A 17,992-nucleotide genomic window follows, 5' to 3' on the forward strand; every position below is an offset into this window, starting at 1 on the left:
ACCACGCAATGGGACTAATCCCATGAACTAGGATAAGACGTGGGGCTATCGCTTGAGTCGGCGGTCCGGATGTTGGGTGGGCTGCGCTCGACGGGCCTTGTGAATTGAACTCGTGCTGTCTCTCCAGTTGATTCACGTCGCCTTTCCTGACCCGCCACCGGGTTGGAGTTTGGCGGAAGCAGGCGGTTGACTAGTTGGAAGGTGCATTTGGAAAGTTGGGAACCTCACCCTTTTGCAGTTGCGTGTAACAATTAAATCACTTGCCTATATATGCGCGCATTTCTTCAGTTCTCACCACTACATAAACAACGCCACTTGACTTCACTTGACTTCACTTCACTGTTCACTGCCCAAAAACTAGGCGAAGAAAAAGAAAACCATGTCTCCCAAGTCCTTGCTAGCGTTATTCCTAGGCCTGGTGCTCCTCACCACGGCCATTGCGGAGGAGCTTGACCACCGCCACCACCGGTTCAAGGAGGAAAGGCACCCGAAGGGGCACAAGCCGCCCCACAAGCACCACCACGGCGGCGGCCGCCTCCTCTTATGGTCTATCCCCCACCTCCCCTTCCGTCCGTTTGTCCCCAAGCCCAAGCCGCCGAAGGTGCGCAGGCCACCGTCCCTGCCCGACGCGGTGAGGAGACCGGAGCCCCATCCTGGCCATCCTTTCCCCAAGAAACCACCCCACCCCCACGAGCCTCCCACTGAGAACTGAAGAAGCTGCCTTGTCTCTCTTGATGGGTTTTACGGACGTGTCCATGAGGACTTAAATGAAGTGCTCTTTTTCACGTACTTTATAGACTATGATCTTCAATGTGTTTTTACAAGCGAATGTAGCTCATGCCCCTGGTTTAATCTCATGCATTGTGTTATGGATTAGCGCGTGTAATTTTTAGTGACCAGTATTTATATATAGATGCTTGAGCTTTAAACTTTCATTTATCCTTGTTGTTCTGGAAGACCTTTTCCCCAATTTCCGGATCCAGCGAGGCTCGAAGCTCGCAGATCCGAGGAGGCCAGTTTGGCGAGGCTTGGTCTCGATCGACCTCGCCGGCCTTGCTCATCGGCCTCGCCCGTCGGCCTCGCCCGGGCCTTTATCGAAACCGACCATCTTGGATCTAGATCTGAACAGGAGGATGGTAAAAAGGTAATGCTTGTATATCCACACCTCTCGGAAAAGTGTAATCTTGCACACAGATTACAACCGTATGTTCGCCAAAGATGCCCCTTTCGATCTCACATGACATTTGCTTGTCTCAAATTATCTGAGAATCTTCTTTCTTTTGTCTCGGCACCAATGCACACACGAACACTGCCTTTTTTCATAAAACATGCTCTACGTTCATTTCGTGCCGAAGAGAAGTGTTGCGCGGAACAAGCGATCGAACGATAAAATAGACAGAACAAGAAAATAAATCGGACACCGGATGTACGTGGTTCGGTCGTAGAGACCTACGTCCACGGGAAGAGCAGCACGAATTCCACTATAGAACGAGCGATACACGGAGATTACAGATCACAATCGAGTCACTCAAACACTCTAAGTGTTTCCCAAGCCCCAATTACAACCAAGAACGCACACGGTGTTTAGCCTCCAATTCCTAACGAAATAATCTCTCAATCTCGCAAAGGAATTAAAACAAATCTAACCTCAAGATTTAATCGGCTTCGATACTTGAATTCTTGATGTAATTCCGGAAACAAAACCCATGAAGAAAACCCTTGCCAAGCACTCGATCATAAATCGGCGCTTCAAGACTTCGTACGATCAACAACGGCGCACAACTCACGGAGAATTCTTTGCATGCCCAAAATCATCCTCCAACCACGAGCATATATACGTATATGTCAATTCGTGAAACTAGAAAAGATAACTTCACATGAAACAGAAAAGATAACTTCATGTAATATTCGGTCAACCACTTCAAAAGCTTGGACTTATCCATTTTCTTCTTTGACCAAGTCCATGTGGGACTTTTCAAAAGTTGCCGAACTCTCCAACGTAGATTCCCTTTTGTTTTTTTCCTTCTTGTTCACGATCAAACCGTGGATTTCAATGTGCAATAGGTTTAGTAGATTTCAAACTCTATCCAATCTTGCCAAAAGTTATCCAACGCAAGATATTATAGTTTGCTCGATTTTGGATGTTTAAATATTTAATTCGAAATATTTACAATTTCGCTTCGGGCTCAAATTCTAACAATCTCCACCTTGGCTCGACGTTTGAGTCAAGTTATAATCGCTTCGCTGATAATCCGAACTTCCCGCTACTACTCTCCCAACAGCCCCAATGGGCTCAACCACCACAGATATCATCCAAGTCCAAGTCGCGCTTGAACTTCGCCATAACCGTGGACCTCATCAGAACACCAACCGAACATGCATCTTTAATCGCTCTACAAGGACATTCTGACACAAGCTCCTTAATTGCAGATAAGGCAAAACCACCGTTGCATTCATATCCGTCGGGAGATCGAACACGTACCTTATCAATATCAGCGATAACGACAACCGTTGGCTCTACGGGCTCCACCTCGTTACAAGCACCATCTGCGTCGATTACCACGCTAGTATCCGCTACCTCGGGAGTTTCTGGTTGCAACTCCACCTTCAGCTGAACACCGTCCGGATCCGTATTAACGCTGCTACAAACACTCCTACCCTGAAGTATTGGAGACTCGTCAAAGGTAACTTTTCTGCTGCGAACAGGTGAATTTATATTCGGCCACCACAACCGATAACCCCACTCACCTCGTGCATAGCCATGGAATATGCACATTGCCCTCACATCGAGCTTACCATCACTTACTCGATAATAACACGGGCAATTAAACATTCTAAAATTAGAATAATCAGCAACGTTACCTGACCACACTTCTTCGGGAGTCCAATATCCGATCGCAATCGATAGAGATCTATTCATCGGGTAGCTCGCTATACCAAGCGCATCCGCTAGAATTCTTCTAGCCATACCAGCACTAGAGATCATTTTACGGGTCATCTCTAGTAATGTTCTGCTCATCAATCCCGCAAACTGTTGTGGTTTACTGGCACTAGTGCGGTGTTTCACTATGCCCTTTGTCATGCAGAATTTATTTACCAGCTTCGAGCGGGACTCCATGCTACTATCGGTTCGCACATGCTTGATCGACTTACCGGTCTCCGTCTCGATCAAAGCTCTCGATCGCGTATTCCTGACAATAGCATCAAACTTGTGCTTCGGCACGATCACCCAAGTTTTTCTCGAGCGGTCGTTAGACCCTCGAACGGATACCGACATCTTCGGAGCGAAACCTGTCAATGTTTCACCTTGAAGTTCATACGAGCTTCCATGCTTGATTCCTTTCATTATCACCGGGGCACCTCGAACAATCTTTAGAACTCCACCTTGTGAAGAATACCCGCATCCAGCTGAATCTAGAGCACCCAAGGAAATTAAGTTCTTTTTCAATTCTGGAACGTATCTCACTCCGGTCAACGTCCTCACAATACCATCATGCATCCCGATTTTAACCTCACCAACACCCACAACATCGCATTCGGCGTTGTTCCCCAACCGCACTTTACTACTATCCGTGCAGCGATAAGTAGCAAACCAGTTCCTGTTTGGTGTAGCATGAAAAAAACAACCAGAATCCATAATCCATCCATCAAATGACGAATTCTCGGTGAGAGACAAGACCCTATCGACACCATCGGAATCATCGGCTACAGCTGCAACATCATCTGTAGATTTAACTCTAATTCCCTTACCCGTTTCGTTTTTCAGCTTTAAGCAATTCCTTCTAAGATGCCCTCTCTTGCCACAGTTCCAACAGATAGCACCGCCGGTCCTAGACCGATTGCGTCTATTTGAGTTCATACTACTTCTACTACCACGAATATCGGTTCTTCCTCTATTTTCACCTACTAAAGCGGTAGATACATATTCGCGAGATTCTCTTCTACGGATGTCCTCGCTCAGAATTAAATCTCGAATACCATCAAACGTCAAACTTGTTGACCTAGAGGAATTACTAACAGCAATAACAGTAGTATTCCAACTATCGGGCAATGAGGATAATAGAATCAAAGTACATACCTCATCTTCAAAGTCAATATCAATCGAACTCAATTGATTGACGATCACATTAAATTCATTGATATGATTAGCAACGGACGCACCTTCGCTCATCTTCAAATTAAACAGACGTCGCATCAGATAGACCTTGTTGATCGTAGAGGGCTTCTCGTACATATCCGCAAGGACTTTCATCAAACCCGCAGTGGTCTTCTCTTTAACGATATTAAACGCGACGTTACGAGCCAACGTCGGTCGAATAACACCCGGCGCTCGTCTATCCAGCAATTCCCAATCAGCTTGCTTCATCGTCTCTGGTTTCTCCCCGGACGGGGGCAAGTGCGGCTTCATCCGATATAGATAATCTTCAATCTGCATCTTCCAAAAACCAAAGTCCTTCCCCTCAAATCTGTCGATTTTTACTTTTACTTCTTCCGTCGCCATCGATTCGCTTCAACTGGACAAACCTAGCTCTGATACCAATTGTTGCGCGGAACAAGCGATCGAACGATAAAATAGACAGAACAAGAAAATAAATCGGACACCGGATGTACGTGGTTCGGTCGTAGAGACCTACGTCCACGGGGAGAGCAGCACGAATTCCACTATAGAACGAGCGATACATGGAGATTACAGATCACAATCGAGTCACTCAAACACTCTCGGTGTTTCCCAAGCCCCAATTACAACCAAGAACGCACACGGTGTTTAGCCTCCAATTCCTAACGAAATAATCTCTCAATCTCGCAAAGGAATTAAAACAAATCTAACCTCAAGATTTAATCGGCTTCGATACTTGAATTCTTGATGTAATTCCGCAAACAAAACCCACGAAGAAAACCCTTGCCAAGCACTCGATCATAAATCGGCGCTTCAAGACTTCGTACATTCAACAACGGCGCACAACTCACGGAGAATTCTTTGCATGCCCAAAATCATCCTCCAACCACGAGCATATATACGTATATGTCAATTCGTGAAACTAGAAAAGATAACTTCACATGAAACAGAAAAGATAACTTCACATGAAACAGAAAAGATAACTTCATGTAATATTCGGTCAACCACTACAAAAGCTTGGACTTATCCATTTTCTTCTTTGACCAAGTCCAAGTGGGACTTTTCAAAAGTTGCCGAACTCTCCAACGTAGATTCCCTTTTGTTTTTTTCCTTCTTGTTCACGATCAAACCGTGGATTTCAATGTGCAATAGGTTTAGTAGATTTCAAACTCTATCCAATCTTGCCAAAAGTTATCCAACGCAAGATATTATAGTTTGCTCGATTTTGGATGTTTAAATATTTAATTCGAAATATTTACAATTTCGCTTCGGGCTCAAACTCGAGACATATTTCTAACAAGAAGTTTGAATCGTTTCATTACTTCTCAAAAAAAAAAATTCCAAAAAAAGGCACAAAAAGAAAATAGGTTCTCGGGTAAACCCAATAATTAGACCATAAAAATAGGGTAGGTATCAAAATAGATTTCGGGACAAACATAGTAAGTTTCAGATTTCAAAAATTAGGAACCGATTATAACAAGGTGGGTTTTGAGTTCCAAATTAAAAAACTTATTTCATCCCAAAGCCGATCACTCTTATCTTGACCGTGTGGGTTAGAGATGGGTTACGATAATTTTGTTATTTTCACGGGGAAGTGAGTTGCCAATACTTGATAGTTTGAAGCCGAGCATTATGTTAGGTACGGCTCTTTGGTGGAATAATTCGTACTCATTGCTTGGTGTCCGCTTGTTCGTTGCTCTACTAGATGCCTTTTCCTTTCTTGGGAAAGCTACTAACTAGTGCAAGGTATGACTCAAGCTTCACTTGTTGATTGCTATCCGTAGATGTCCCGTGAATGGAAATTTTATGTCCTTGTACAATGTCAAAACATGGACAAGTCTAGAGATGGCCGGTTCCGTGGAACCACCGGTTCCGGTTCCACGAAAAGGTGGAACCGGAATCGGCCGTGAACCGGAACCGGCGGTTCCGGGCCAGTTCCCGAGCCGATTCCTTCCAGTTCTTTTTTTTATTTTAATTTTAAAATAATAAATAATAAAATAAATATAATAAATTATAAATTATAAATTATAAAATATAATCAAATTGTACGTTGTAATAAAATGTGGGGAAAAAAAAGAGAAAAGAGAAATGGGCTTGAATTTAATGAATTATCATTAAGCGCCTACATATCTTCTTGGGGATAGAAGAATCAAAACCCATGTAATTCTTTTACCTTTGATAACTCCAACTTACCTCATCGTCAATTGTCGCTACCTGTTGTGGTACCTGTGGCGGTGGTATCTCTACAATCCTCGCTAAAAAATTCGTGTTCTCGATCCAGCTCTTGGTGTCGAAATTTCGCCCTCGTCCAATCGTCGACACGAGCTTGAGCTTCCACGGACTCCGGGTTTAATCTTAAACGGCGAGAGTCCAAAACTAATCCTCTAGCGCTAAATGCTTGTTCAACCGCAACCGTTGAAGAAGGGGTTGCCAATACTCGACGAGCTATGAGAGCGAGAACCGGGTAATCGATTTAGTGACTCTTCCACCACTTTAGGATTTCGAAATCTGTACTATGTTTTGTATCACGAAACTCAAATTGAGTGATTAAATATTTTTCTAATTTAGAAATACTACCTGTTGCCCCTTTTTTTTTTTTTTTTTTTTTTTTTTTACCTACTCTTAAGCATATTATACCCTCTGCTAAGTGAACTACCATCTTCGCTATGTGAGACAGTGGATTGTAAAGATCCGTAATCACTTAAACCATATCTACTACAAAATTCTCTATATAATACTACTATAGATTCTTTAACATCTCCTTGTATATTTGAAATATCTATTGAATCTTCCAAATGTAAACAATCATGATAATACATATTCAAATAATCTAGTAAACCGTTTAATTTAATATGTGGATAAAAAACAATACCAACTAAATAGACAAGAGGAATTTGGAAATAATAATGCAACCATTTTTCTCGCATTACTAAAATAGTTCGAGCTAATTCAGTATCATTTTCATATTCACTAAAAACACTACCAATATTAACACACTCTATTAAAAATAATTGCGTAGTAGGATAATAAATACCTGATAAATTTTTAGTAGCATCATTAAAAAATTTCAAAAAATCTAAAAAAATTTTGCAAACGTCCCAATGTCACGGAAGTAAAGTAATTTCGGGAATATTTTGTGAAATAAACATGTATAATAAATCTTTGTAATCAAAAGTTTGCCAAAACAACTCGTAGGTAGAATTCCAATGAGTCGGAATATCTTCTGGAAATCTTCTTGCCCTTCTCCCATGTTGTTTACAAAATTTTTCCCATGATTTCATAAAATGGGGACGATTCCATAAAAATTTAATTGCACCATTTATTGGGGCGAGAGAAGTGTCAAGAGTTCGTAAATCATCTTGTACACATAAATTTAAAACATAACAAGCATATCTAATGTGAAAAAATTGTCCGTCAAAAGAGGGTTTGCAAATATTTTCTAATTCGGGAATAGAAGTGATATTTGCAGCGGCATTATCAAAACCAATTGAAAATACTTTATTTATCAAATTATATTCTTCTAAAAATTGCCTAATTATTCTATAAATATTATGAGCAGAATGTCTTTCATCAAAAACTCGAAATACAATAAGTCTTTTTTGAATGGTCCAATTGTCACCTATCTAATGACACGTGACACCCATATAAGAATGAATTTACCAAGGATCACTCTAAATATCGCTACCAATATGCACACGTCCATTGAATTCTGCAAAAAATTTTGCTAAAGATTTTTTTCCTTTTTTATAAAGATGGAAAACTTCGCGTTTAAGAGTATTATTTGGAATAGTTTGTGCTTGCGGAACCAACGCAGTATTTATCAAATATTTCAAATTAAAATTTTCACCAATAGTAAATGGAACATGATCAAGGGCAACATATTCAGCTAATGTTTGTTTATAAAGTGCATCAGCTAAACGGAATAAAGGATGAGGACTAGAATTGGCATTCTTGAAAATTTGTTGTTGCGTATTGTCGATCCCCGCTTGCGTTGGATGTTTTTTCATCAGATGCCGACGAAATGTTATGTTGCCGTCTCCTTTCGTAAATTTATATGTTTGCGAACAATATTTACATTTTATATCATACTTACCTTCGCCTTCATCACGTACCTTGTCGAAATGTAGTCACAAGTCGGATGTACTTTTTCGGCTCTTCCGTTCCGGCTCATTTGCCATTGGCGTTTCTTCGACACCGGTAGGAGGATGAAGACTTTCTTGTGTTGGGATGTGCTCGACGTTCGGAATCGGGACAATGTTGATATTATCGTCGTTGTCTTCCCAACATGCATACTCACGAGGATCATATTCATGAAGGAGATACTCGGAACCTCTCATAGTCATCTTGCCCTTGTCGGCATTTCTGCTTCTACTTGTCATTTTTTAGAGAATTGATCAGAAATCCGATTGAGAAAATTGAGGCGGGATTGAGAGAATTAAGCGAATTGAGAGAATTTGAGCAATTGAGAGGATTTGAGAGAATTGTTGAGAGGATTTGTGAGAAAAATGAAAGGAAAAGGATAGGTATTTATAGGCAAGAATTAAAAATAATTTTTTTTTTTTAAGCAGCGGCTCTTTGGGCCAAACGGCCCAAAGAGCCGTTGTGGCCTATTTGGGTGGGGGGGGGGGGGCTTGGGGCAAAGAGCCCAACGGCTCTTTGCCCCACCATATCTTTTTTTTTTAATTATTATAAATAACGGGTTGGAACTTGCCCCGAATCGGCGGTTCCGGGCCGGTTCCTAAAATTATGGAACCGTGGGCCCGGTCAATGGGCCTGTTCCGAGCCGGTTCCAGGCTCACGGTTCCAAATGGCCACCTCTAGACAAGTCACAGTCATTTGCACTTGGAGGGCAAGCAAGCAATAGTGGGACCCGCGAAATTATTGAGCAATGTCGATTCCACATTAAGTGGTGTGACTCGACCTTAAGGCGCATCTAGGCTTTTTTCTGAATTTATTGAGCAAGTTGGAGGCAATCTACGATGGAGTTACAAGTCCCAACAGAGTATTCGGGGTTATGCCAGTGACGACCTGGCTGAATCCCAACATTTCACACAGCAACTAAATGAGTCCTACTGATCACCTTTAACAAGAAGTGTAGAAACTCGAACTCTTCCTCTATTTTCCCTCTTGTCGACTTTTTCCCTAAAGTTTTAACTTATGCTCTGGATGTTCCCAAAACCTCGACAGCTAATGTGACTGTGGCTTTCATCTTTCTCTCCATCCAGTGACCGAGTAACTCACTGCTGTCCCCTCAAATAGCCGATTTTTTTCCCTTTTAATTTTGCCTGTGACAATATTCTCGAGAACGAGTTCGAGTTAAATTCGTGGACTGAGAAGGGAACTGGACGACATCCATCTCGAGGAAAAGTAATTGAGCAGACGTAACCCATGTTCTCGTGACAAAGTTTGGCTGCTTGGCAATTGGCAAAACACTTTTGAGGCTTCATTGAAGAACTTTTGTCAAACTCAGGATCCACTTGGACAAGATGGAAGTTGAAGCCGTTGAATGAGAGACTCCAACATCATTGAAAGTGGATAGTGTAATCACCCCATTCATAAAAGCAAATTTGACACTCACTTAGAACTTAGACATAGGGTGAGCGATTGCAGAATAGATTCCGATTTCATCTAGACCGGTCTCAATTTTTTGAACCCAAATACATATCATATATTTATAGGAATCATGTGATCTACCCGAGAACCGGCCAATTCCTTTTTCCATTGTTTCATTTTATGATTACTTTCTTTTTGTTTCGTTTTTAGTCAACTAAAATGCAAGGGTTAAAGTGCCAAAGAAATCATAAACCTATTGTGCTGGTGCCAATTTAGCCATAAACCTTTTGATTGGATTAATTTAGTCATAAGCATTTTGTATTTATGCCAATTAAGTCCATCCGGCAAATTTTTATCGAAAATCGTTGACATGGACACCAACCATTCTATGAAGAATAGTCAACATGGATGTGGACATTTTTTAATAACTTTTTGATTTTTTTATATTTTTTTCTCTTTCTTTTTTTTTCCCTTCATTTTGGTTGGCGAGGGTCGTGGCTCTCGATATATTTCAGCAAGGGCCATCTCAGCTAGAGCAAGCAATGCTGTGAGCACCCTGAGTGAGTGTGCGAAGGCCTTGGGCAAGGGCCTTCATGGCTACGATGGCCCCGGGCGATGCCTTCACTGCGAGCAAGGGCTTATACAGCCTTGCCGGCCACGGGAGAGGGTTGTGATCCTCGTTGTTAAAAATGAAAGGAAAAAGAAAAAGAAAGAAAGAAATGATAATAATAAATTCAATCTTTTTTATAAAAAAAAAAAATTAACCATGTCAATTGGCCATGCCATGGAAAATAACGATGTCCATGTCTGAGATTTTCGGTTATAACTAGCCGGATGGACTGAATTAATACAAATACAAAATGTTTAAGACTAAATTAATTCAATTGAAATGTTTATTTCCAAATTGGTACCAATACAATAAGTTTAGGATTTTTTCGGTACTTTTTCCAAAATGAAAGTTAGATTAACAGCAAAATTCCCCATCCACCATTAACAGCAATCCATAGAAGACGGACATGTAAAATAAAACAAACAATAAAAATTCAAAACGCGTACTATAACTCCGGTTCTTGATCCAGTTCTCATATTCCCATTTCGGTTCGGTTCTTACCCAAGAATAGGGAATCGAACCGCATATTACATGTTTAGCAAATTTGGAATTGGAAATCGAAATAATTCTCGTTGGAACTTGGAATCGAACCGATTCCACGGCTAGTTTGGTACGATTCTCGATTTTATTTGGGACCCATACTCACTCCTACTTAGGAAGTGCCGGACCAAAACAAGAAATGGCGGGGTAATTGATCTACGTACGATAAAAAGTTTATTGCAATGTGATTGAAGTCGGGAACAAGTTACTACATTGGTGAATTTTAGTGGCTAATCTTTACGTTGGTCAACAGGCATAAGCATTGCCTCCAAAAAAAAAAAAAAAATTTATTGACGTGAGCATAGATTATGTGCAAAAGAAGACGAGGCCCATAACACCTAATCGTGAAAACGGACTTTGAGATATGAAGAACGAGCCTAGAATGGGGCCATTAGGCCTTTTAAAGAGCCTCAGAAGTGAAAAGGTGGTGACAAGTTTTCAAGGCCACGATAAGTTAAATCATGGCTCATTATGTAGTGACCATAAATGAGAAGGGAAGAGAAGAGACGGGTTTTGGAAAACGTAATCGCACTAGCTGACGAAGGCCCAACGTAACAAATGGTGGCCCAAGATTGACTTGCTTTCCCCCCCGAACTCTTCATTAGCAATGAAATTATCCTTTTTCGACCAAAAAAAAAAAAAGGAAAACTTTATTGTGTGGCGCTGTCCTCACTTGGGGGTTTCAAAATTGAATCTGTGGTTATTTAAAGATGGATGGGAAATTAATATACGAATTAGGAGCGGCTATTTGATCATAAAGATGATACAACTCGGGAAAAATGGACGAAAGAGATGTGTTAGGAGGAACGAAGCGTTTTTTTACTGTGGTTAATACTATAGTAGATTTCATCTTGAAAGTGAATTTTTGTTGTTATTATTATTGTTGTTGTTGTTGTTTTACATTGTTGATATTATAGAAGATTCTAGACGGGAACCATACCATTGGCTACCTTTACTCCAATTTATTGTTTGATCCACAAAAATGGACCAAGTGGTACCATTGTTTCAATATTACCCTCCGTTACAATCCTGTTTAATTTTGGCGTTAAATGTTCTATGTGACATCTTATATGATAGATCCATGCATCATAGAACAGGCACGAACTTGACCGTTTGAAGCATTCCTAGAAAATGACCTATCTACATTGACCCATCTTCTTCATCCCTTAAGGCCCCACCTACCAACCCCTCGCCGTTGCCGTTTGGTGCCCTCACCGGTGAAACCCTCGTGGCCGATGAGTCTCTCACCTCTTTCCGCGAATAAGCGAATAATCGACGGAATTTAGTTTTAAATATAACACGTTTGACCGAACAATTAAAAAGGTCCAATGAGATCATTGCTAGTGCAAATTCGATGTAAATTAAAGTGATTGGGCGGAGAATAGTAATGGGATGATGTGGCCACTTTGAGGATTTTCGTATATTATATTCTCTACTAGTCTTGAATATTGGAGTTAGTAACTTTGCGGGCGCCGTAACAGCAATAGTTAAAACTTGGCGGAGGTACATCATGTCCTGGACTAATTTAGGTTGCGTTCGTTTAATGAAAAATGAATGATTTAAAAAATATTTACTGAAAAATAATTACTTGTGGCGTTCGACATAATTAGCAAAGCAGAATATTTTTACTATCGACAACAATATATATGTAAATGTTTTCATGGACGAATGAAAATATTTTTTAATGTTCATATGTAGAGCTCAAATTTCTAGAGGAAGCTCCATACTCGAACAATGAATTATTATATAAAAAAAAAAAGGAAATTGGATTGAATTCCATCTTTTGGATTAGACTTTGGATCTTGAAGTTGACTTGCTTGTACATTTCAATAACCCTTATAGACGGTTCAAACTTATGTGCACTGCAAATATAAAATGGCAACACGGACCGTACTTGTGCGCTACATGATACCCACCCGAAATCATACGCTGATCGAGTATTGGCTATGCATGCTATAAAAAGAAAATGAAATTCATACATACAGGGTGGTACAACTGCTTTAGACTGTTTTGAGATAACGCGAAGTTAGATCCAATTTGGTAGACAAAATGTCCTAAAAGGAAAAGGTAAATATGCGCAGTTCGGTTTGCATTTTAGGGTTATATTACAGTTTCACTTAGAATGGTAAACGTGCTTTCGTGCTCAAATTTGTCCTAAATACTTAGAAAAATAAGAGGCCGTCACTATTCTCCAAGTTTGCCGATGACATTCTGTGAAAAAGCCTTCATGCAAGTTTCTCAAACGTCAACTTAGGAGCCTATTATCTAACCCTAACCATATCTTTCTCTAGACTGTTATTGCCCTAGTTCTCTCTTGGACATGCCACGTCTACAGTCGTGGAGGCTCCTAACTCTCTTGAAGTTCAGTGGACTGGTCGCGTTTGCTTTTATTCAATTGCGTCCTTCAATAAAAAAAAGCAACCTAGGGTCTAGGTTTTGCAGCATCGCCATCACATGTCCTCCGTCCCCATCGGCCGAAGATGCTACTGGCGTATCCGCTGTCGTTGGTCGCCGTTTCACGTGTGCGAAAACAAGAAATTCAGAAGGGTGTTTCGCCGACTTCATCTCGTGTCGCGACCTAAAATTAAAAACTTTCAAGTTAGCGAATTATTAGGTTAATTAGATTAGTTAACCTAACACGGACTCTCCCAAATCCTAGCGAATCGCAACTTATATTTTATTATTAACATATTAAAATTTTAATTTGGAGTCGCCACTAATCTTTTTGTGGTAGGTAGATTAAAAACCTAAATAAAGTATTCGGGAGAAATACTTTATTTCATGCGAATTAGAGATTTAATAGATTCGGAAACTTGGTTACATTAACTTTTCAATTACTACCTTTTTGGTGCCCAATTTTCATGAAAAATCCTTACCTTGATGATTTGAATTAAATTTTTTAGGGTTTTCTTTTATTAAATGCAATGCTAACTATATGAAATGTGAAATGCAATGACATAAAAAAAATGACATGGCAATTACAACATAATATGAAGTATTTATGGATAACGTGACAATATGACATGGCAAAATGCATGACATGGTATGATGATGTGGTGAATATGCATGACATGGAAAATGACATGGCAAGTATCCATAACATGGAAAATGTGAGAATGCAAACCAAACTATATAATATGCAATCCGATCGACATTTTTTTTTTTGTATGTTTTTGTGCGTTTTCGGATTTATGAAAAATAAAAGGCTATCCTAAAATGAAATAACACCTAATTTTATTCAAGAAATTGATTTCTCAAAGTCCTAAACTTTACTAGGGGTTATTTTACATGCAAAAGTATGAGAAAACATTATTTAACTTAAGGAATTGTGACATCTATTTTTTAATTTTTTTTCGGAATTTATTTAAGCCATAAAAATGATGAAATTTGAACAAAAGTAAACAATATTGCCCATAAAATACTTTTAAATCTGACATTCCGATTTTTATTCACAACATCCCCCGAGATTAGGAAGAGCAAGTGAATATACTATAGAATTACCGTCGTCCCTATATACATAGAGAAAACTTTGAAATTCTATTTAAGAATTAACAATCCACTCTTCGAGATCGAGGATTTGATGTCTAATTTGCACATACGAGTATAATTGTACTTCGAGATCGAAGTCATATGTTGCCTTTAATGTATGTTTTTCGAGAGTCAAGCCGCAATTGGGGAGCATGTGTTATGGGCAATATTGTTTGCTAGTATTCAAATTTTATAACAATGATAACATAGAGTAAATGACAAACAATATGCAATAAATAAACATGCTAAACATAAAAGAGAAAATCAACCAATCAAGGTCACATGAATTTCAAAAAATCCCTAAGGGATTACCAAAATTTTAAAGGAGATAGGCTCCTATCCACAAAGGATATCCATATCTTTTAAAATTGGAAAAATTATCTTTTTGGATATTTAGAGATATTCATATAATTTCCAAATTGTTAGAGTTATGTTCAAGATATCCATCCGAAATAGACACTCATCCAATATGCTCAGATTTTCTCTCAAAATTTCCAGACTTGAACATGATATATTTTGAATATTTCAAATGATACATACAATATCTCCAGGATAAGATTACTTCAAAACTGGGATCACGAGACATATCAAATATCCCACTAAAGCACGTCCACGGGCTGGAGACATACTCAATACTCCCCCCAAGATATAAATCAGAATTTAATGTGAGCTTAGAATTTCCAGGATATGATTTAATATTCCAAATTGCTTGAATCACAAAAGATGTCCAATGTTCTGACAATTCCACTCAAAACCGATAATATCCCACAAAACCACAAAACTAACTTCAGGTTCTGGGAACTCAGATTAGACATTCCCTTACCAGTTTTGACAATTTTAAGATATTCGCTAATCAAGAGATATGTTCCCTTTTCCTCGTTCGCTCATGCTCATGATTACCCAATCGATTTTTAGATTATGCGAGCCAAAACAAAAGTTGACCAAGACAAACATCCATGATGACTAGAGTCTCGATTCAAGATCAGCATTCCAACCAATATACTTTCAGATCCCGAATATTGCAGCAACAATGAAGGGACGCCCAGAAATATCCATGCAAAAATCTCAAGTTTAATGGGTCCCTTATAAACAATCAAGCACGCAAAGATAAACGGTCCATGATAACAAATACCCGAAGATATATTCAGACATGCAAAAACATTCATTGAAATATGCGAATCAACCAACTAGGCTAGTGAACATTCAATGATAGAAAGCTTTACCTTGAACCAAAAATCGTCTTTGCTAATCGAACTTGGCACGAAACTCGAATATTCAAGCCTTGAACATTGATCCCTTTGATACGGTAACCTTCGTGGATTGGTTCAACTATAGACTCATGCGTTGGAAGGAGGATTCCAGTAGTAAAACCGGACAAAGAACGAGCCCCAAACAGCAACGTCGGGGAGCGAAACAGTGGCCGAAGTAGACCCCCGAACAGTAGCTAAATCCGCACCGAACAGCAGAAGCTTCGATGGCACGGGCGGGTCGTTACGAGCATCGAATAGCTACGCCGTCGATGGGGGTTGACGGAGCAAAGAGAAAAGGCCGTCTGAGTTGCTGGCGCAGGTGGGTAGGAAGGACGTCGCCAAGATGCAGAGCAAAGTCACGGCCGACAATGACCGAGAGCCTCTCGGTCTCTCTCACTTTTCTCTTGCTTCTCACGTATGCTCTCAAGAGTCTGTCCGCAGAAAATTTTTGAGCAATTGTGGATGATTCCTCTCCCTCAACCCTAGACAATGCTATGTATTTATAGATTGGAGCTTTGCAAGTCGGGGCTCAAAGTTTTAAATTATCACCAAATAAAGCCTAAGAATAAAATATGACTCATGATAACATTCCTGAGGGTCCAATTTTGCACAAATTTAGTCCAAAAATAATAGAAATTCGGCTGCCCTTATCCCAAAGGCATTGCCCAATTCTGCTAAGCCAGATGGGCTCATCTTTTTTTAATCCTAATGGGCCTCCCTTTTAAGTAGCTGATTAGTAAGAAACCTAGTGGGATGATTTGAACTTAAAAGAAGCCCCAACGCCCTGCAATTTCGGAACCCCCCTCCCGGCCGAATTCTTTGTGATATGTTCTAGTCCACCTGTCATTTGAAGCTTAATTTTCCTGCCATCGGTGCAAATGAGTACAAATGCAATGCAAAAAAAAATTGATTTTTTTTTTTTGTTTAGAACTAAAATTAGCTCTAATTTTTTTTATGTAGAAATAACTTAAAAAGAAAGTCAAAATTTAGGTGTCAACAGTTGCCCCTCTTTGAGTGGAGGCTCGCAGAAATTTTGCACAAAGTTAAAAGTGAAACCTAAATTTTACTAATGCAGGTGATGAAATATGATTTTTGGTGAGATTTTTAATCCCATTTTCTAATGCAAGAAGGAGTGATGTATGATATGCAAGACTGTAAATAACATGCGCCGAAACTTCTCTTTTTTCCATTTTAAAGAAAGCTGCGCATGGATCGCATACGAGAATACCTGCTTTGCCCGATATCTCATAAGCCGATGATTCTCTTAATCACCATGCTTCTTGTGGATGCAAGAACCTTAAGGTATCGGGGTGCCTTTATTTGTTACTAGAAATTTCATTCTGATGCGAGAGAGCGCATGGTATGTGTAATGTTGAAATGCTGTTTCGAGATCACAAGAGTTACGTCATTGTGATTAAAAAAAAAGGTATATCAAGACCATGAGAGCTACGTCATTGTGAGTGGATAAAATGATCAAAATCATAAGAGCTATGTCGTTATGATCCGACAAAAGGAGACCGAACAACACAAGAGCTACGTCGTTGTGATCCGGTTGAGAATCAAAATCATGAGTGCTTATGTCATCACGATTTGATAAAAGGGTCAAAATCACAAGAGCTACGTTATTATGATTTGACAAGGGATCAAGATCGCAAGTGCATATGTAATTGCGATTTGACGAAGGTAAAGATCGTGGGTGCATATGTCATCATGAATCAATACTGTCAAAGTTTGTATAGCACAATTATAAGGGATGTACCACCAAACCGAATCGATAAATACAAAAGGGACGTGTTGCCTGAATCGAATCATAGCAAACATGAGAGGTCAAAATAACAACTAGAGTGAGTAAAACTATCAATTTTGAAAGAGTTCAGGAAACTCACTCAAATAGTTAAGGAACGAGACAAATTGCCTACATCGTAATCGATTAATCACTTGAGGCGTACTTATGAACAAAATCAATGTAAATGCAACATGATATGTCCACAAATTTTTGAACTTTTGGCTTGCATTATAAAGCCCCACTGGGAATTTTATCAATAAGGAAACCTGTCTCATCCTTTTGATAAATCTGAACAAATTGAATGAATAACTTCAATCAGAAAGGACTTTCACTTACTCTCATGAAAAGGCTTTTGAAACCCGATCATTGATGCGGGTATGGTAAACACTTAGAACTGTTATCTTTACGCTCGACAATGGTTCGGGTATTATCGCAATCGGTATGACCAGACCAATCCATGAGGTCATTTGTAAGGACTATAATTCAAGTTTGGTCAAGGATTGATCAAAGGGGACTCGTGTTAGTAATTAGGCTTAGAAATGAAAGGAGATCTTCATCGGTTGCATTAGGCTTACAAGTCAAGAATCCTGTAAAATGAGATAGAATGA

General features: G+C 39.6%; 1 protein-coding gene across 1 annotated transcript in view; it reads left to right on the forward strand.

Annotated features, from left to right (window-relative positions):
* Positions 1 to 355: 355 nt before the first annotated feature.
* Positions 356 to 17,992, forward strand: part of LOC115750635 (early nodulin-75-like) — a 31,734-nt gene continuing 14,097 nt past the window's right edge. The window contains exon 1 of the mRNA XM_048275395.1: positions 356 to 467. Within this exon, the coding sequence (XP_048131352.1) occupies positions 380 to 467 (88 nt within the window). The 5' untranslated portion in view covers positions 356 to 379. The remainder of the gene's footprint in view (positions 468 to 17,992) is intronic.

Source organism: Rhodamnia argentea, chromosome 1 (genome assembly GCF_020921035.1).
Source record: "Rhodamnia argentea isolate NSW1041297 chromosome 1, ASM2092103v1, whole genome shotgun sequence".
Taxonomy (NCBI): Eukaryota; Viridiplantae; Streptophyta; class Magnoliopsida; order Myrtales; family Myrtaceae; genus Rhodamnia; species Rhodamnia argentea.